The sequence below is a fragment of the Falco naumanni genome, chromosome 9, assembly GCF_017639655.2.
Source record: "Falco naumanni isolate bFalNau1 chromosome 9, bFalNau1.pat, whole genome shotgun sequence".
Lineage (NCBI taxonomy): Eukaryota > Metazoa > Chordata > Aves > Falconiformes > Falconidae > Falco > Falco naumanni.
The window spans coordinates 4443665-4464135 of NC_054062.1; the positions used below are offsets into that span (position 1 = coordinate 4443665).

General features: G+C 46.4%; 1 protein-coding gene across 1 annotated transcript in view; it reads right to left on the reverse strand.

Moving 5' to 3' along the window:
- Positions 1 to 20471, reverse strand: part of LOC121093624 (voltage-dependent N-type calcium channel subunit alpha-1B-like) — a 301786-nt gene that overhangs the window by 135968 nt on the left and 145347 nt on the right. Inside the window, exons 8-10 of the mRNA XM_040606263.1 lie at positions 13696 to 13811; positions 4204 to 4260; positions 1339 to 1428 (exon numbers count right to left, since the gene is read on the reverse strand). Coding sequence (XP_040462197.1) covers positions 1339 to 1428; positions 4204 to 4260; positions 13696 to 13811 — 263 coding nt within the window. The remainder of the gene's footprint in view (positions 1 to 1338; positions 1429 to 4203; positions 4261 to 13695; positions 13812 to 20471) is intronic.

Genomic DNA, 20471 nt, shown 5'->3' on the forward strand with positions numbered 1-20471 from the left:
TGCGGACGGTTGCTGCATTTTTGCCCTCTTTCAGCAACAAACCTCTCATAGAAGTGTCAGCAGTTTATAGCCACAGAACCTGCGGTCTGCTCAGCCTGGGGGACTGTGGCAGTTCGACAGTGGGTGATGGTGTCAGTAACATGCTCAGCAACATTCATTTCCTGCAACCAGGTCTTCATTTAAAGGGGGGGTGAGGGGTGGGATGGGGAATCCAGCAGCAGCTGTAATCTCTTAAAACGTTAATGCCAAGTTTCCAAAGTGCATTTGAAGCACTCATGCTCGCAAGCCTATATGGACATGTGCTCTCCAATGTACTGTTTGTGCTGCTACTCTTATGCATCCAGGATTTGCTGCTTCATGGTAACTGGGGTGCCAAGACATTTCTTTGGAAGATAATGAGAACATCTGCTGCTTCAGCAGCAAAACAAAATACAGACTCAAACAACAGGGAGAGGAATAAGCAAAATAGCTAACTCCAAAGTAGTCAGGAAGATGTCTCCCCAGCCAGCAAGTAACAGCCCACGACTGAAAGTTCTTTCTGCTGATGTCCAAACAGCTCCCCACAGATGAGATGCTGCACACTCAGAGCCTGCCTCCCCTTGCACACCCCAGACCTGCCTCCTGCCTCTCCACCTGGCATCTCAGGAGGGAACTAGCTCCCTGCTAACTGCTGAACAGGCAGGAACTCTGTAGCCTGACAGGGTCTTACTCTCCAGGGCTGAAGACGCCAAATTCGCACCATCAATGCTACCCTATGCGGGATGTCACTCTCTGCATCAGAGGTACGGGGGTAATTGCATGCGCACAGGTGTGTATCTCCACATTTGGCTTCAAGAATGAAGAGAATTGCTTTAAGATCTTCTTCTAAGGCAAGAATGAGAGCATAAGGGCTACTGCCCGGCATTTCCCAGCAGCCATTCACATGGCAAAGGCTGCGAAACCACATGTTGTGCATCGGTGGCAGATGTGACTGTGTCCACTGCCTCTCCTCCCTTCAACAGATGGGGCTTAGCAGTATCGTTTGGCATATTTGGGTTTCATTAGCACAAACGAGCATGTTCCAGGCAGAATTGCAGTCTGGTCCAACACAGCACGGATTCTCCAAGCATTTTGGCAGGGCTCTTTTAAAGGGTGCAGCATGCAACAGCTAAGCAGGGCAGTGGGGGGGAGCGGGTGAAGCCGCGAAGCCTTGGGAAGTAGAGCGCTGCTGCAGGAGCAGTGATCATTCTCCTTCTTGAAACCGCAGCTTCTGGAGCAAAGGAGCCGCTCAGAGGAAACATGGCATGACCGCGTTTAGGTGGAGATCTAAACCTCAGGGGATGCGAAGCCAGTACTCACCCACGGAGCAAATGTCTGTGAAATGGTCCTCACCTTCTTCAGCATGAATCAGGTCATTTTTGCTCTTCTTTATTGCAGCTCTTTTCAACACTGTGTGCAAATTAAAGAGAAAATGCCCTGTGAGCATTCAGAGTGGATTCTCTCTCCCCCTCCCTTCACTCTCCAGGGCCAGCGTTTACTTCCCAGTGCCAGCTTCAAGCTCTCACACAAGGGGAAGCTGGAGCAAATTAGACAACCTACAACCTCGCAGGGCCTCTGTATGCTTCCACACCAGGGTCGCTTATTTATTTGACCTTCCAGATCTTGAAGGTTTGCCAAGCACAGGTCTGCAGGCTTCCATGTCACCCCACAGATGCAGGAGAGGGGGGGAGTCACTGCAGCTGCTGGACCTTCTAGCACAGCAGAAAGGCTGGGCAGGGTCACTGAACCTTTCTGAGCCCCAGTGGGTTATGAGTGCTTCTAGCCATTAAAACATTAATGCTGTTTACAGCGTGCACCATTAAGAAGTTAGCGTTCACGGTGCTCGGGTACAGTTTACCACAGAACAATGCCTTAAGGAGCAGAAATGCTATGTCGAAAGCAACTGCCACAGATCAGTGAACATACCCTTAATAGCACCCAGTGTACAATTCCTTCCCCCTGGGGATGTCATAACTCTTTGAAAACACACTTTGTCCAATAGCATCTTTTGTGGGGAGGGCAAACATCGCTACACCATTTTACTCAACAGGGAAAGAGAACTATAGCCTAAGGCTCGGAGAGTTGTGCACTGTTCACCCAGTGTGCAAGGGGTAACGCAGGAACAGCGTGGATGCTGGTCCCATGACCACCTACCTGCAAAACCTTGAGAACTAGCAGAAAAAAATATGTTGATACAGTTTGGTAACAGCTTCAAGACATACAGTAACTAAGCACCATTTTCTATCAGCAGTAAGACACCCCATGGTGTGGTGATACATACTGTTCAGTAGGCACACACAGCAAACCCACTCACTCTGCAGCGACTACCCTGGGGGCAGGTTCCTACCAGAACATCCCCTCACTCGACACAAATGTCCCTGCCCTGACAGAGAAACGGATGCGCTTCTTCCTCCGCAGCTAAGGCAAGAGTTAGTGCCTTTGTCACTTCAAAGAAACACCCAGAACATCACCCAGGTTCGGAGAGGCTCAAAGAGAAGAGGCTCTGAACCTGTGAGCTGGATCCAATTTTTTGCAAATAACCACTTTTGCTCTTTCCTTCCCCACCCAGCAGCAGACTGGATCCTCAGTCCCAGCGATACCAGCTTTTGGGTCCTTCAGGCTGCGTCTGTCCCAGTACACTCCAGCATGGCTAGGGCCAACCCCAGCACTGGAACATAACCAGCCCTGGGAGTAAAATTTTACAGCACTCCCTAGCACGAATTGAGCACCTTCTCCTTTATCTTCTCTCCCAAATAACTCCTGCATGTGTTTAGCAATTAGGTCGTGCCACCTCTACAGGCACCCTGGGTGCAATGCCCCTCTGTTTTGGGGACTAAGATAATTTACCAGCATAGATGTGGGCTGCTCCATAACAGTTGCCTTCAAAGCTGGGGACGTCGCTGGGCTCCTTTAGCTTACTAGCATAGAGGGAGCCTTAGTGTACCTGGGTCTTTACTCCGTGGCCTGTCCCCACCTCGAGTTTGCTTCCACCACTCAACTTTTCAGACTACTCTTCCAGACACTCGTTCCACCTTGAGACTAACAGCCCTGTCTGCACCCACGTGCCAGACAAACTTCCCCAGCGCACGCACACCCACGCACCCACACGAAGATTTTCCAAGCACACCTCAGCCCTGACCTTCTGCAGCCCCAGCTCTTCCACCCCCGAGCCCCCCCCCGAGCGCAGGTCACCAGGCTGGCCAAGGTGGACCAGCAGCTGGGCGCCTGATGGCCCAAGGAGCCGCGTGGCTCCCAGCAAGGTGCAGAACCAGCCAGGAAATGTCACCGGTGACCTGGGCACGTGGGGCTGCGGGGGGAGAAGCACTGCCCCGCTGTGCCGCCTAAGCCCCTGGTGATTTGCAATCCACTCACTGTTGTAGCTGCTGCCGCTGCTAGTCTCTGCCGGTGCCGTGCCTTGTTGAATCGGCCCTTCCGAGGCGGCCCTCCCTGACAGTGAATGGGAGGAGAAAAAAAAAGAGGAGGGAAAGGGAGGGGAGGGGAAAGGAGGAGACATGGGAGGACGAAAGATGGTCAGAAAAGGGAGAGGGAAGAATCTTTAACTGAACTTTGACTGGCTGTCGCATCCTAAGAGCTCATCGGTCTGGAGGCACAGGGAGAGCAGTCCCCATGGCCCCGCTGCACCTGCATCCGAAGCTCGGTACCTCCAGCCGTCCTGCAGTGCTAGGGTCACACGTCGGAAGGTAGGATCACCACACCCTGTTATGTCTTACTGCTTACAAGTAACAGGGGTCTTAGTCTCTGTCAAATCCATTTGGAAACCTCGGTTTGGAGCCCTGCCTTCTCTCAGTCAATGCATTTCTCTTCTGGCATCCGCTCTGCAGCCTACCCCCGCCACAACCTGCGCGTAGACACAGCCAGCCACGCTCGGCAGAGGCTGGCGGGCGTCCCCATCACGCTGCCGGTCCCACAGGCAGCCTAAGGACCGACCGACCCCAAGGGCAGATCCCCATCCCAGAGCGGTGTCACGTAACTGCTCATCATCCACCTGCAACCTCAAACAGACCCGATACGGGAAAAGGGACTCTTTAGCCCAGCTTATGCCAAGTGCATGCAAAAGAGCATGTTCCTCACACCTTGCTGGTTACAACGGAAAGCCACGGCAGCGTACAGCAGGTGAACCTCTCACGTATCACAGGAGGAAAACTGCACAGCAGAACGACCTACCGTCCAGAGGAGATTTCTCTTCTGCATTCTTGTCTTCCTCCGCCAGCATGACCTCCTCTGTAAAAGGTAAACCAGCAAGATTCAATTTCACATTTAGCGCATCCTCGCTCTAAAACCAGCTGCCACTAGCATTACCCCATTGTGCCACCAGTTATACCAAGCCTGCTGAAGAAGGGATGGAAGACAGCCATATTTTGTACCCTGTGCCCCTCTTCCACAGGGGGAGGAGGCCAGACAAACCACTGGAAGACTGTAGCAATTCCTCCATGATTTCCCTGCTCACTCCCAACAACCCACTCATTTCTTTACCCAGCTATCGTCCCCAAGAGACTTCTGGAGACCAAGAACCTTCCTTCTGACCCAAGCAAGACCACAGGTCTCCACAAGCCAGAGGATGGTCCCTCATGCCCTGCCACACTGGAGACACTGAGAAGTGGTAGATGCTTTACACCCGTTGCTGTTCTTCTGTCTCCATCAATAAGACCAGGACTCAGCCCGTTGGGAACAGATCTGTGTCATGGCACAGGGTAACACAAGCAGGGATGGCTACCACATTGCAGGAGACAGTATGTCACCAAAGAGCCACTGCATCAAACCCTTGTCCAAATAAAATCCACAGCAAAGTTTCCATGGGGGAGTTCTGGCTAGCACAGCTCACACAAGAACACCACCATCCATTTTCTATTCCTGTGTAACTCATCTCCAAAATACAAGTTTATACCTTCCTACGAGAAAAGAATTCAGAAAACACTGAAAAATTCAACCTCCCCAAACTGACTCATTTTTATCTGCATGAAAAGCAACCAAATTTCCTAAGGTTTCACAATAATAATGTTAGCAGCCAGGTCAATTTGCAGTACACACCACACTGCACCAATATCGAAACTATACAGCTCATACAGTCTGAGCCACAGATCTGACCTTGCTGCTGTAAAATTTGGTGATGGTTTTCTAAAGGACAACCTAAAGGAAACAAAACATTGAGTTGGCAGCTGGTAAACTGTACACTTCCTTGTAATATTATAAATGACATTTTTTTTTTCACATTTGGCACAAATATAATTTAAATTACAAATGTAAAATTGGGATCTTACTAAAACATCTGACACTGAGTTCCCACAAAATTTTGCTTTAAAGTCCATTTAAACCAGACTAGATGGAAGGCTAACTAAAAAAAAAAAATTATTAAAAAAAAAAAAAAAAAACCCAAAACACACAGGCCAAACATCAAAGCGTGTAGTTGAAAGCTGTCTAGTATACTAGAGGGATCAGCACTACCACACAAGCCTTATATAATCTCTTTATTAATCATCGAGGGGAGAGAGCGAATGATACATTAATAACAGAGCAAATTGAGAAGGCTGAAAAATAATATCCAGGACTAGGGAAGACTGGAAACCCAAGCAGAGGAGAACAAAATAAGAAAGTGTAAACTAGTGCACCAGAGGCACAGAGGAAAGGAGAGTTGCTAGAGGGTTACAAATGTCAGTTGAGCTAAAAATCTGCACTTTAAAAGGCATGAAATCCTTCCAAAAGCCCATAAGCCAATACAATCCAGGTGCTTTCTGAGGCTCTTTAAGACAGGTTAGAAAAGTGAAATGAGCTTTTTTAGACAGCTCAAGAGATTTCTCTCTCAAACCGGCCCCTCAGAAACCAAAAGGTTGTTCTGAAGTCTTGCCTACGGAAAAGCCGCACTGGTATTTGGGTGCTAAAAATATGGAAGGAGTTAAATGGCAATTAGCAGTGAATATGACTGCCCTAAAACACATAGAAGGGAGGTTTAGATATGGAGACCCCTTCCCAAAGGCAGCTGAACAAAGGCCTGTAAACGTGAAACACAAAGCAAACCTGCGTTGGAACAAGCATAAGCTTGAGATGCTATTACAGTGGACATTTTATACAGATTTTTCTTAAAGCCTACGTTGCTTATGGAGTGTGATTTTAAAAGCTTTATGTCGTATCTGAAGGTTATATACCCATATTGCTGCCACAGAACTCTGCATAAAAATGAGTCTAGCACCTAGTACCAGTAAAGTCGATAGTGCCATACGGATGTTTCTGCACTCCTGGCTCCAGGGGTTAATTCTGCCGTCAGTGTTTTGGGGTTCTCCATTTCATGCTCCTCTATATAATGCAGATGTGTTTTTTTCCTATGCAACATACTAGCACATTGCAGTGAAAACGCAAAACCATTTGAAGTGGAGTGCACATTTGGGTCTTACAACAAAGAGCAAGCACGGGAAGGCGAACACTTCCCAGAGGAGCAGTTCTGCCACTCCGAGAACGAAAAGCTGACTTTTAGAGAGTGTTTGGTAATTAAATAGACTAATACAAGCTACTGCAGGGCATGGACACGCTGCCACGCAAGTGGTGAGCAATGAAAATAATGAGCTAGCAAAGGTCAGAAGGCAGGCGGCTGTTCTTCTGGGGCTTCTTCTTACGGGCGAGCGCAGCGTAAGAGCCGCGTCTGCGGGAGGAAGGTCTCAGCAAGAGCCAGCACGCTTCCCAGTCTGTGCTCGGAGGCGTGCTGGTTTCAGTCATGTCTTGTTAAAAAAATTAGAAGACTCCAGGGAAGAAAGCCTGTTCACTTAGGTGGAAGCTCTGTTCTGCACTTGATTTGTATCAGTGCAGGAGGAGAATCATGGTACCGGTTCCTTTCAACGATCTCAGAGTAGGAAAAAGAAATTCTTCTTTGCCCATGTCTAAGCGGCCTCTTGTTCCGCACATTCCTGTAGCAATTTGTGCTGACGCTCCGCTGTCCTTTGGGCAGCAGGGGAGGAACAATCCTGAGTCCCCAGAGGTGACCTGTGAACTGTATGGACACATAACCATCGCGATTTGCCATGGTGTGATGATGCCATCTGATGCTCCTGTGCCCCCCCCAGTCAAATGGGTGAGGAGTTTAGCCGCACTGAGGTTTCAGAAACCAGATTGATAAATGCCAGTGGGACTTGAATTTCTAAGGTGTGACAATTTGTTATCAACATATTTTCACCTACAAAGTACATGCTCTTTCGAGACACCTCTGCAAACGTGCCCCAAATTCAGGGCACCGAGCTGGTGCCAAAACATATCTCCATCCATAGACGTATCTCACCAAGGCTCGGTTTTACTGTTCCCTTAAAATAAACAAAAGCCAGGTTTCACAAGTGCAATTCCCTCAAGCCTGACTTCACCACCACTCCCCTGTTCTCCCCCTTGACAGTCACTCCCTGTCTGTCTTGTATCCTCTGGGACACCAAGGGACCATCTTTACTCTAGTGGGGCTTCACACAGTTTTTAAAGCCAGCTAAAAAGACAGCTCAGCAGGCTACTCATCATTGCTAGGTTGTTTTGAGGGTTTGGTTTTTTTTAACCATACAGCATCCTAAGCAGAGGATCAGAAGTTGTATTGCCTTTAGTCATCACTGTAACACAGAGACCGGAAGAAGATAATTAGGATGCTTGAAAAACCTCCAAACAACAGTGCCCCTGCAGTAGAAGAAGCAATATTCACACAGACAGTATCAGACCAGCAACTCCTCGCCTCCAAACGAAGGCACAGGGGCTTTGCTAGGACATCAGAGTAAGAGGTGTTTCAGCAGTAAGATTAATTGCTGGTCATTAAGTACTGACAACACACAGCATGTTACAGGACTGGAAATAAAGGCAAACCTTATACTGAGGAACTGGCAAGCTGAACAACACAGGCAAAGCAGCAGAGAAACACGGTGCCCTCTCTCCCCTTGGCATGGGGAGACAGAACATTGTGGGCTCAAGAGCAGATTCCAGGAAATGACTGACGTTCAACAGGCAAAAGAAGTTAGAAGAAAAGAAGAACAACTGAATTTAACCATTGAAGCTTCAGACTTGTTGAATAGAAAAAATGAGTAAAAATGCAGCCCTTCGAAGAAGTCGTCACTCTCTCACAGGGAACTGTCATTTGTCTTCCCGGCAGTCATCCTCCCCTGCCATCCCGCACGCGTTGCTGCTCTCTTTCATCTATGTAGGTGCCTTTTCACAGCTGTATCAAGGGGCTTGTTGCTCTCTTCCTTCTACAGAAAGCTGAAACCTGAGGTTCATAAACCTTTGTCATCTCAAGGAATGGCATTCAAGTTACAGTGAACTGGAAGAGAGAGGTTAAACTCATTCCCAAAGCCTGCTTACTCCAGGAGAAAAGAAACACTCAGAGTCAGTGCTGTGCAAAGTGATGGACCTGGAAAGAATTGAAATGCAAAAGACATGCAACTTGATTAGGTCTGAACTGAAAGACTTCCAGTCTCTAAGCAAAGTATTTTCAAAAACGATGCATGTCCTTGTAAGATAAGAGAAACTTCTTCAAAAGAATATTTGTGGGCTTGTAAGCACTTTACTCTGTGCAGAGAACTTCTGGTTCCACACTCTCAGTTGGAAATGCAGCACGACAGCCTAAAAGTTGCTATGGTTTTGAGGAGTTTAATGGAGAAAGCCATGGTGGCAAAATCATTTGCATGGATTACATTGCTTGGCTTCACCGCTTTAAAATTCCTCTGACAGGCACAATTTCAAACTGACTTGCTACTGCCTTTGCACAGAGCCCAGCAAGAACACGGCACGAAGAGCAGAGCCTGTCCCAGCACGCCGCAGGTGGAGCAGGACAGGGTTTGCTCATCATAAGCCTTTATTTGATATTGGTTGAATATCAAATAAAAAACTGAAAGTTTTTTTTGAAGTTTTTATTTGAAAATAAAAGCCAAAAAACCTGAAGAAGAGGCGTTTGGGGAGCAGAACTGCTGTCTCGTGCCTAGAGGAGCAACACAGTGCAAAGCATTGCTTTTTACACATATATCAGCTGACTTCTAGTGGTGGGCAGAGCTGTTCCCTTCAAAGAATTTACTAAAAACCAGACAGTTGGTTTTATTCTTCAAGATTAAATTTAAGATTACAAGTCTGTTTCTAAGTGATCCATACAGGTCACTTATAAACGATCCAGAGTCAATGTTTATGAGCTTAACATGGCAATTGGCATACGAAATTTTGGCCTGAATTCTGAGATGCAAGAAATGATAGGAATCGATCATTGCTTCCCACCTGTAACTTGCACTAGTTTTGTAAGACTGAAAATGTTACAGATTTGAAGACACAGATTTACATCAGATAAGATGGCATTTCTTCTTGACATCCTCAAGAGGAACCTACCAAGTTACAATTGTCCTTGCTTAGACTTGGTGTCATGATATGGGACTCTTACATGAAATCACTTGGTATCTCATTTGAAAATATTTAAACCCTCCTGATTGCCCTATGTATTCATTCTTCAACATGCACCTGAGATATAAGTCAAGCTAGAAATCTCATACCTGGCCTCTGTATAATGCTAAGTGAAGAAAGTCAATTCAAACTCTAAGGAAATTGGTCAGACCGTGAGTTGTTTTTTTTTTTTTTTTTTCAAGTCATGCACATTTAAATTCAGCACTTCAGCACATTATCTGTGTTACAATCTTCCCTTTAGTTCTCCAACCCTTTGTTAAGAAGCCATTTGTTTAAGCACTTCATCAATTAAGGCTTCCTGTATTAAGTATAACTCACACAAGCATTTGCACATTAAGGTTGTCACTGTCTAAAACACCTTGGTATAGATCCCTCAAACAGATGTGCTGCTGCCGGTATTAAATAATCCACATTTAAAACAGGACTGAGCTGTGTTTGTTTCAGTTTCAAGCACAGCTGCACCTCTGGCAATTTATTAATAGTGAGCTGGCACCAAAATCTTTCAGCTGTGCCAAGGCACCTACCTGAAAACCTCACAAGCACTTTTTATTAATACTTTGTTCTTTTTTATCCTCTTATTTTACCACTAGAAAAAAAAATTAAAAGTACCACCAGAAAAAAAGAAAAATATAAAAGTCAAGAGCCAGATTATTGAAGTTTCATTCTTACAACACAAATATAAGACAAGTCATTAGACCAGGTCTGGAACACGCTCGAGTCAGACAGCACTTAAGCAGTAGAAACCAAAGACCCTTTGGTTGTTTTTTTTCTGGGGGACTAAACAGTCTACAATTGCAGTATAAGAAAGGGTTGATAGCAAACAACCCCAAAGTTTTATCTGAACCACCTTTTTAAAGCAATATGTACAGCAAGAGATAATATAACATTCAAATTACAAATAGAGAAGGCTGTGAGAAACATAAAAGACACTCAAGAGTGGTCAATAAATAATGAGCACAATGTTAAATTAAAATCATAGTTCACCGATGGGAGGTAGCGTACAGATGAAGGAGTGATTTTAGTCACTCAAATACTTTCCTTGGTCCTAAACCAGTTACAGCCCTTGAGGCAAAAACCTGAGCAGCAGTGAGAACAAGGAAACCTCCTTTCCAGCTCCAGTAGCTACTCAGAATATGTAAAACATTACGGAGAAAAATCAGGCAGATTAAGTGTTAAAATTCCACTTTACAAATCACTGGAATGCAGCTTTCCACTCTTCCTACCTCGCATCAAAAATAAATGAGAAAAAATGAACAAACAAAATGCTTAGAGAGGATACTATAAATATTAGAAACCTAGAGAGCTTTCCATGGGAAGAGAGAGGATTGAGCAGATTGGTTCTGCGTGCTTTAGAGCTGAAAAAATAAGATGAAACAAGGTAGAGAGAGATCAGAGACAGAAAATTAATAAAGAGAAATATGAAGCACGCTCCTGAGCTCTTGTTCTCACTGCAGAAAGGCAACGTGTTTACAATCAAGGACAGGACATACTGTTTGGTGGGTTGGTTTGGGTTTTAACATCAAACCAAGCGTATGTGGAACTCCTTGCTACAAGATTCAATGAGGTCAAGGATGTTAGAAGGATTTAAAAACAATTAGATATTCACATGAATAATAACATAACCCTCCAGAGTTACACTGGAGCAGAAGACCAAGAGCTTTTGCTCGCTCTTTTATGCAAACAGCTTATTGTACCTCGGTGCCCGGGGCTACTGCAAGAGATTTCTGTCCCGGCTGGACTGCCCATGACCATCCCCCGTCCCAGTCCCCCCCTGCCTGTTTTGTTCCCCCCAACCAAGCAGTCTGCAGACACGCAGTCCTGGACAAGGAAGACTGATTACCTAGTTTAGTAATTCATGATCATTTCATAGTTGAAACCCTGGCCTCTAAAACAGAAATGGGGAATGCCCACTGACGGCATAGTCCCAGATTTCAGCACCTGAATTCTAAACACGCGATTTTCAGTTTTGGTCAGCATTCACACTACCTTTTGTATTCACAGATTTACTAACGCTGCTAGGTTGCTTTTAATTATTGTCATTATTTAGCTGTACTAGGAAGCTTTTTTATATTCCTATTGTAGTTTTAACAATGCTTATACAGAATATTTGTATTATTCCCTGATTCGGTTATTTTGCATACACTTTCCTGTTCTAGAAAACTTTCTGATCTTCTGTTATTAGAAGATTAGAAACCTTCTGTTATTCTGTTATTAGACAAAATAAAAAGGTGGGCATTTTACAGCATTTCACTCTAAACCGATATGGCATTCATACAGCACTGGCAACACAGAAAAAGAAGAGCCAGCCATTCCCACAGGGATGCAGAACTGGAGCAGAGAAGGGCTGTACGGTTTAGAACTTCACCTCAACTTGCAGACAAGATCAGCTAATGACCTCTGCACAGCTTTTCTGGGCAGAACAGCCACCAAAATGAAACGAAGCAACCCACATCTTTGCAAGAGAATTCTCATCTTTATTTTACTGATGGGGAGAACAGGATTTAGAGATCGAGCAATCACAAGAGCCTTAAAAGCAAGATGGCACTAGAACCAAGGGAGAGCCACAGTGTACTCTGCTCCAGCCACTGGATAAACCATTAATTAATTTGAATTTGAGTGGCACAAAAGCTGTAAACAAATGGGAAGACAAATTGTAAGTGGAAAGGAAAATGAACGATCATTTTTTTGAATCCTACAGAACCACAGGATGAAGTGTGGTTGCCTAATTGAGGACAGTTGCTGTTGAACAGTCACAATGAATAAAAGCCCGTCAATACGAGTGGCACCCGCCTGTCACTGTGCATAGCGCTATGGGAAATAACGGGCTTGAGCCACCATACAAACTGCTGCTGCTTCTTCCTATTCTACATTTCAGCGCTTCAGTCTTTTTCCTCCCCAGCCAGACTGTCAAAACTCATGCCCAGACCAGTGGCCCCGGGGGGAGGTGTTGCAGTCACCCCCTCCAGCGCTCCCTGAGCCCTGTAGCAGGGCAGAGCCCCCGTCCCCACGGCACATGGGCTGGCAGAACCTTTCAGAGGGGAAAGCAGTAGCAAAGCAGCAGGAGCCATGGGAAAACGCTCTTCCAAATACAGGCACCCAGGCTGTGCACATAAAACAGGAGCTGTAAAACCCACAGAGCCACTCGCACACCGAATAGCACCAGGATGCTCTGGCCCCTGGCCGGTACACGGCTCACGCACGTGCAAGGCTGCAGCGAGTTGCTGTGACCATCCAGTTACATCCTTGCATAAGCACATTTTAGCACATCAGGCCTCTAACATCAGCACGGATTTCAAAACAAGGAATGATGACATAGCTTTTAGTGTGGTGCCAGCCCACAGTCTAGGAGCACCACTCCTGCCACCTGCCTACCAGCTGACGTCAGGTGAGTCACCATATAATGTTGGACCTCAGTTTCCCCATTTGTAAAGGACAAGGGTGCAGCTGACCTGCCTAGAAAAACATCTGAAAATGTATTTGAGAAACCATTGCTGCTTTTTCTCTCCACAATTGTTTTGAAATTAATTTTCCCTTTACTCAGATGTTTCAGCTTTTCGGAAAAGTAAGCAAGGAAGCAAATTAGCCCCAGAAGCTTTCTTGATGCTATGTGAATGAATTGCACTGTGGTTATGTCAATATATATCTCAGCTACTCTATAATGCAGAAAGGTTATTGGTAATCTTTACTGTCCGATAAAAAGGAAAAGAAAAGCATGCTATTTTTCGTTAAATTAGTGTGTTTGGGTCCTTGTTAAAGTTGCTCACAGCTTGCAATAAACCGCAATGTTCAGTTATAATAGTTATAAAGCAATGTTAATATGTGCTGGGGTGAGTTTCATGCAAGTGATCTCTGTAGCTCATAAAAATGACACTCCAGTGTATTTTACCATCGTAGCAAGAGAGGCTTATAAAACAGCTGTGGTGGAAAGTAAATAAAATATAAATGACTCATATAAGGGAACAGCTTCCCCACTGTGGAGACTTTGGGCACTGTATCACATTTTATATTATACTGTATTAAGACAATTGCTTTGATCTCAGCAATAAAGTAAGTTGGCCCATCTCCTTTATTTTTGCTTAACCAAACCGAGATGTCTTGCAACAGAAACAAGCCCAACAAAACCACAAAGTGCTGGCTGGGCCCTCTTCAGTCGTGGGTTACCCCAATGGCCTCCCAGTTTAGGGCCCTTGTCCTCTCTGTCATCACCAGACTCTAATTGCCACAAAACACACTGAACCAAAATCAGGAGACCTCTTGCCTTACCTGCTTTGAAGATCCACTCCAAGTACCCGTTTAGTTCCCGTTCAATTTGCTGCTGCCTACGGAGTTTCAGGAAAGCGCGACGATTTTCTACCCTTTCTCGTTCTTTGGCGAATTCACTATGCAGAGAGAAGAATGAGAAAGCATGCGTCATAAGTGGTCAGGGAAAATACACAGCCCTTCTTTTGTCTTTAGGATTGTATTCGCACAGCTCGTGGAGTCGATGACAGCAACAGTGAGTGGAAACCACAGCATGCTACGCATTGCTGTCCACCAAACTACTACTCTGATGGTAGCTCAGCTGTTTCTCTGCCTCCCTCATCCTGAAGGAGGGCTGCAAACTGCCATGTGCATGTGTTCTAGGGCCACACCGTACCCACTGCAATGAGATCCCGATGCACAACCACCTGTCCAGTCATGCAATACAAAGTATTGTCCTCAACACTAAAAACTGTCCTCCATCTCCCTCCACACTACTCACTCCACAGCAGAATTTCCTCTAGAAGCACAATATTATGTCACAGAGACACCAACACTCTCTTGGTGTTGGAAGACATCTGCTCTTCCCTGTTAGCCTTTCCTTGAGTTTTCCCAGGCTGAAGATGACTTTGACAGACACAAGTCAAATAAGAGCTACAAGAGAGGATGGGTGCTCTGGGGTCAAGGTGAAATAGCCCAAATGCTCTGGGTTGAGGGTAACAATGATCCTGCTATTTACTAAAATCACATGGAAGGCAAGTGTCTAGATATCAAGTCATTAGAACAGGACCGTACAGAGGAGTTCGAACCTAAGGTTAAACCAACCATTGCAAAAATCTTGTCCAAGCTCATCCCACTGCCCACTTTGAAAGGATTCTGAGACGATACTGCAGCCACCACTGTAAGACACCGACGTTGGCGGTTTCCCCAAGGTAATTCGTATCACTTCTGGGAAGTTTCTCATGTCCCACCTGGAGATGTACATCCCTGCCTACCATGCAAACCAGCCCTTGCAGCCCCTCGCTTTGCGCACACACTGCAGCGAGTCCCCCAGTGGCTCTAGCTATATGGTTAAAAGTGGGATCAGGCATTTGTCCCCTGTGTACACCAGTGGCTCACTCATTCTCTCATTTCACATCTTAACTCTGCTGTGTCCTTCAAATCTTCAGTTAACTGTTAATTGCTGCAAACCTGTAGTTAACCACTGTTCTCGACTGAATATCTCTCCTAATCATCTGGTTCCTTACACACACAAGCTCCTCAGAAGCCAGAAAGAGCAGGAGATGGGAGGAAGGCAGAAGAATAGAGGGGCAAAAGGAGCTGCAAGTGCCAGACACAGCTTTACATTCACAGTCTACACTTCACCCTTCAAAGCTGACACTTTGGCTTCATTTGACAGGACTGTCTGACCCGCGGAGAAGGGACTGCAGGAAGATCTTGGCTCAGCCCTGCAACACACACCGATACCAGCCACTGATGTGAGAGCTGCTATCGGCTGAGCCATTATCTTGATTTTAGCAGCACATCCCCATCTCCTGACTCCCTTCTCCTGTCCCCCATCTGACAGCACAGCCCATGACCGCATCCTTGAAATAGAAGAAACCAAAACATTGCTCTTAACCCACAGCTCCTCCTTGGCATTCAGCATGTGTCTGCTGGGTGATTTGGGATCCTGCACATGTCAGCTGGATGTGCATTTTCTCCCTTTTCCTTTTTAATGTTCTTGTTTCTGGTTCACTGGCTGCTGGTTGGGGCCAAGGACCTCCCTCTCAGTTTTGATTTCTCTCCAGAGTGGGAGGAATGAGCTCAGACAGCACAAGGTGACAACGTGCATTTAAATTGCCAGACGTGGAGGGGCTACGCTTCCTGCATTACAGGCTCTTGTCACCACAGATTCCCCAGAGTTGGGCTGTGCTGTATGGGAGCAGGAGGCACCACCCTGTGAGGACTTTCCCGAAGGACCACAGCAGGCAGGCAGGACAGCAGATGAGCTGCGTACTGCTCCCTCGCCTACCAGGAGCGGGCAAGGGGGGAGAGCTTTCCTTGCAAAGCCTTTCATTCTCTGCCAGCTCCTATCTGGCCTAAGGAAAGTAAAAGCTACCTAGGACTTGTCCCTTTAATCTCAACTTCAAACGTGTAAGAAAATGAGGGAGAAACCGTGCAAAGTTGCAAAACTTCAGTAGTTTCTGTGCAACCATGCACGCTTTTCACAAGAAACCAGTGAGGAATGTTGCTGAGGTTAAAGCCACCTGCACCCTTGTGCTCCCTGGAGCTGGCAGGCTTGGCACTGCTGTAGGGGTGGGGAGGGAACTTCCAGGAGAAGGCAGTGCCTTGGATCTCTGCTCATTGAACACCTTCGAGTGCTACAGAGCTGTAGCAAAATCATCCAGGCTGAAGAGTGGAGGGTCTTGCTGTATGGCATTCCTGGCAGAGAAATGCATCACTTGCCCTTTTCTCCTATTTCCAGGAGACAGGAGAGAGGTTTGATGAAGCTGGAACTTGTCAAAAGGCTGTGGTTTCCTTCATCAAATGTATTAACAAAAACACGTGTGTCTCTTCCACTACATTCATCACCATTCAGGAGCTGAAATATTCCCCAATTGCAGCAACTGGAAAACTCCCAGATTTTCTGTTTGAGAGCTTTTCAACAAAATTTCAGAACATAGTCAAAGAAAAGGGGGGAAAATTGTATCAAAATGCCATATTTCATCTAAAAATATTTCAGCTGAAATTCTCCTGCCAGTTCTAAGTGAAAACACAGAAAGTCCTACGGGAATGTTTGGTAGCAGTAAGTAAGTTTCCTCTTCTACTCAGCTTAATTGCTATTTATGCCATTGACTTGCAAAAATCTCCCAAACCAGCAGATAGGAAACCTGAGCAGGAAACAGGCTGCCTCCTGTCTGACTGCACCTCTGGGACTTTCTTCATAGTGGGTCCTCCACATCTTGGCCAGTTCTGGAAGGAGTAATAAAATTCACCCATTCTCACCCTTGGCTTTCCTCAACCACCACATGCCCCCAACCCTTCCAAAATCTGCATCTTTCAGCACCGCCCAGAGAGGCATTAAGCAGAGCAGAGGGAAGGTGGGTACTCCTGCACACAGCACAGCAACAGGAGGCACCGCTTCGGAGGAAGCTGAGCTCTGCCTGCGTAGATGACTACAATGCATTTTAGTTACAACATGACAGTGGTGACTAACTGATTCTATAGAGACAGCAGGAACAAACAGAAATCAAAGAAAGGGCATTCATCATGGAAACCACACGCCATCCCGTCGAGCTCAATGTGTCCCATTTTTCTTCTCGAGAGTGGTCGGTGCTTAAAGTCACCAGGAAAATGGATGATTGTTGCTTATCACCTTGGTGGGTGGAAAAGTGAAATAAATCTCGGTATAAATATGCACTGGAATAGCCACTCCATGGAAATGCAAGAGCCCCCTGCAGCCACAAAAGAGACAGGGTCAACTCATGAGTAACCACCAGGGTCAGTAAAAGATTATAAGCCCATGAAATTCTTACAAGTACTTAATCCATGCTGGTCTTAAATTAAAAATACTGTCACAGCAACTAAAACGGGAAAAAAAAAAAAAAACAAACCATAATCTTCATCCATGATTAACTTTCCTATATGACAGCAGAGAGCAGAGATGGAGCATGGAGATGGATGCGCCTCCTGCTCTTGGGTTTCATGGCACACTCCCAGGGCCAGCGACAGCACGCCTGCTACAAGACTAATCACACCATTAAACCTCTGCAATTCAGATTTTCCACTTAGAAAGCAGACAGAAATGCTTCCCACTCACAGGGAAGAGGCAGAGAGAGATGATACAGCATCACTGTCATTGCTACCACTAATAGTGCTGATGATTAGCGATGTGTAATAACAACACAGGTAATCAGCTCCTCATTCAGAATAATACCCAAGCTACACATGATCTCATGAAACCTCAAATCTCAAAACAAGAGAACAGCCCTCATCTACTGAATCTAAAGTACTGTTCAGAGTGAGCGGAAAGAAGCTCAGATCTCAGGAGGACTCCACCAGGGACTCCTGAAAAGCAGCTGTAAAGAACTTTAAGAATTTTAAGTCTAAAACAAAACCCCCAGTGTTTTATGATTGGCTTCATCTCCAGTCCAAGTACATCCAAAGAATGAGTAAAGTTGAGCCTGGATGGCATGTGACATCTAGGGACATAGTCCTGCCTGGAGAAATGCAGCCCTCAGGAATGGAGAGGAGCCAAATAACTCAAATGGGTGAGCTGCTGGCGAAGGAACCAGCCAGGACTGCAGATGTTTGACTAAGTTACAGGCCAAAATGAACTCTCCAGGTGGAGAAACAAAATTGGCCGAGACAGAAGGCTTAATTTGTAAGCTTAAGCTTTGTGGCTTGAACATGGAACAGTGCCCAAGAAGGGATTTGATACTTGTCAGCAGCCTGTAAGCAGCCAGTGTCACTCGGAAGCAGGGAGGGACAGACTAAGGTAGAGGATGGAAAACAAACTCCCCTGGCTACCTGACACGTGAGTTGGAGGAGCGTCACAACACGAGCTGGAAGAGCAGCAGTGGTACCACATCATGCATGCTGTGCTACTCGGGGGCTGCTGGAATGAGGAGAGGTGAAGTATTAAAAATTCCCATTTCAGTCCACCCCTTCCACAATCAGTAAGGAAGGAACCTCCAAAGAAACTTGGTGCTAATTACCCCCCTAACTTTCAGTAAGAGCAACACTGGGGTAGGAATTTCCATAAGAGGCTGCAGAGGAACTGTATTAACAACACGCACTTGTAGCACCCCAGACATATGAACATGCTGGATGCTAAGAGAGGCAAGATGAACGCAATACTATCTGCTTTTTTCAGTAAAACCAAACCTCCTGTACTCTTAGTAGGCTGCAACCACTTGCTCTGAGGCTATACGTCACCTAGGAGACCCTCCAGAGAGCCTTAGGGTGACTTCTCAGCACAGGGACCGCACACACCTCCCAGCATCCTGAGAGCATCCACATGTGAGCAGAAAGGCTTAATTGCATTTTAAGGCTGGAAGTCCATTTCCTGCCGTTTATTTTGGTTAGTAACTGTGACAAGGAAACAGAAAGAACCTTCGGTTAGTTTTTCCTTTCCCTCTCACACCTGTTTCAGATGCTGGAGTACGTCACCTTGTCCTAATCCAACCATATCCCAACTGCTTGGGTGAAGCCTGTTGCAATAACATGGTAGGCAGGTTCTTGCTGAGCCAGCCTTCCCTGCGCTCCTGCCATCCTGCAGCTCCTGCAGTACCTGAGTGATTGAGTTTGCTGCCTCATACACTCAGTCCTGCAAAGCCCCTTGTGGCTTGCTTCACCAGGGTCTGATCCAGTTAATACTCCCCACATTTCATTCACTAATCGCATCAGCATCCATGTGTTCATAGAAAAGCAGATTCTCGCTCCAGGGAAAGAATTTATTCTGCAGGTTCATATCTCTGTCTTTTGCCTTCCTGGAGAACAGTAAATTCTTTATAAGGAGAAGCCTCTGCTGGATGCAACAAAGAAGCCCAACACCTTTATGACTGTAACTGTTTATGCAACTAAGGACACAAAGCCTTGGCTGCACTAAACATTTTCTTTACCTTCTGCAAACCTGTTCTTTGAGAGACAGAGGCAGTGAGGGAGCCCTAGCAAAAAGAAAGAAAGCCCATGGAGAGTGAGCAGGAGCGAGACGAACAGTGGGAAGTGGAAAGAGAGAAAAGAAAGTGCTCAGTGTCCTGGATGCAGATGCAGGAAGAGCCTGGGGACCTGCTGAGCATCCTCACCCGTCTTGTGGGTGTTGTGGTGACTCAGGGCAGCAGAGGGAGGCAGGCAGGGGGGTCAGGTGGGAAGGAGGGTATCTGAAGCACAACAGCAAAGCTCAGGATCGGAGCAGCAACAGTGGACACCATCTTCCCTTGATTCTGAAACCTTTCACTTCAGCAGGGTACCCTGTCACTAGGGAACCATCATCAACCGCAGCACCAGCGACTCTTTGAACTCTTTCAGAGATTAAAGGACCCACCTCAGCACACAACAGCTCCGAGATCCTGAGAGGGGCTGCCAGGGAGGCAGCAGCAGGAGAACCGCAGTCCTGCAGCGATGGCACCCTGCAGGCCAGCCACCTCAAAGGCACCAGCCTTTGGTGTTTCTCACAAAAGCTCCTCCAGGAGAGGAGGAAAGGCAGCCACAGCAGGGGCTGAATCATTCACAGCACCCCACAGGAGGCAGGTGGTGAGAGGAAGGGGCAGGGGAGAGCGCATCATTCCCTTCAGTGCACTAACTCGGGTGGATGCTGGCAAGTTAGAAATATAGGTGGAGGACTGTAGAGGGATTTTTAAAGGACTGAGGACCTATGTTACCATTGTCAGTGTTGGACAACCCAGGCCTGTTAGTTAAAGCTGCAGAGCAACTTTAAATTGTCCTGGGGACAAGCAGGGTGAGAAAGAAAACAAGCTATGCACAAACAAGAAGCCAGGTGCAGAGCAAGTCCTGGTAACCGTGGAATCAACACACTCTGATCGGCACACTCTGATCAGGCGCCTGCAGCATGCCCACTGATCAGTGACACGGGTGGCCAGAGACTTTTATCCAATCACCTGTGTGTAAAGTCAGGTGAGCGGTCAGTTTGTTATAAATATGGCCTGTTTGTTTAATAAAGGGAGCACGGCATGTAGCCATATTGGTGTGATTGTCATGCCTTGGCCAACTCTCCACGGAGGACCCTCTTCGTCTGGCGCCCAAACAGGGACCCATTTATTCGCTTAAATGCGGTTTAGCTTAAATGCTGTTCGCTT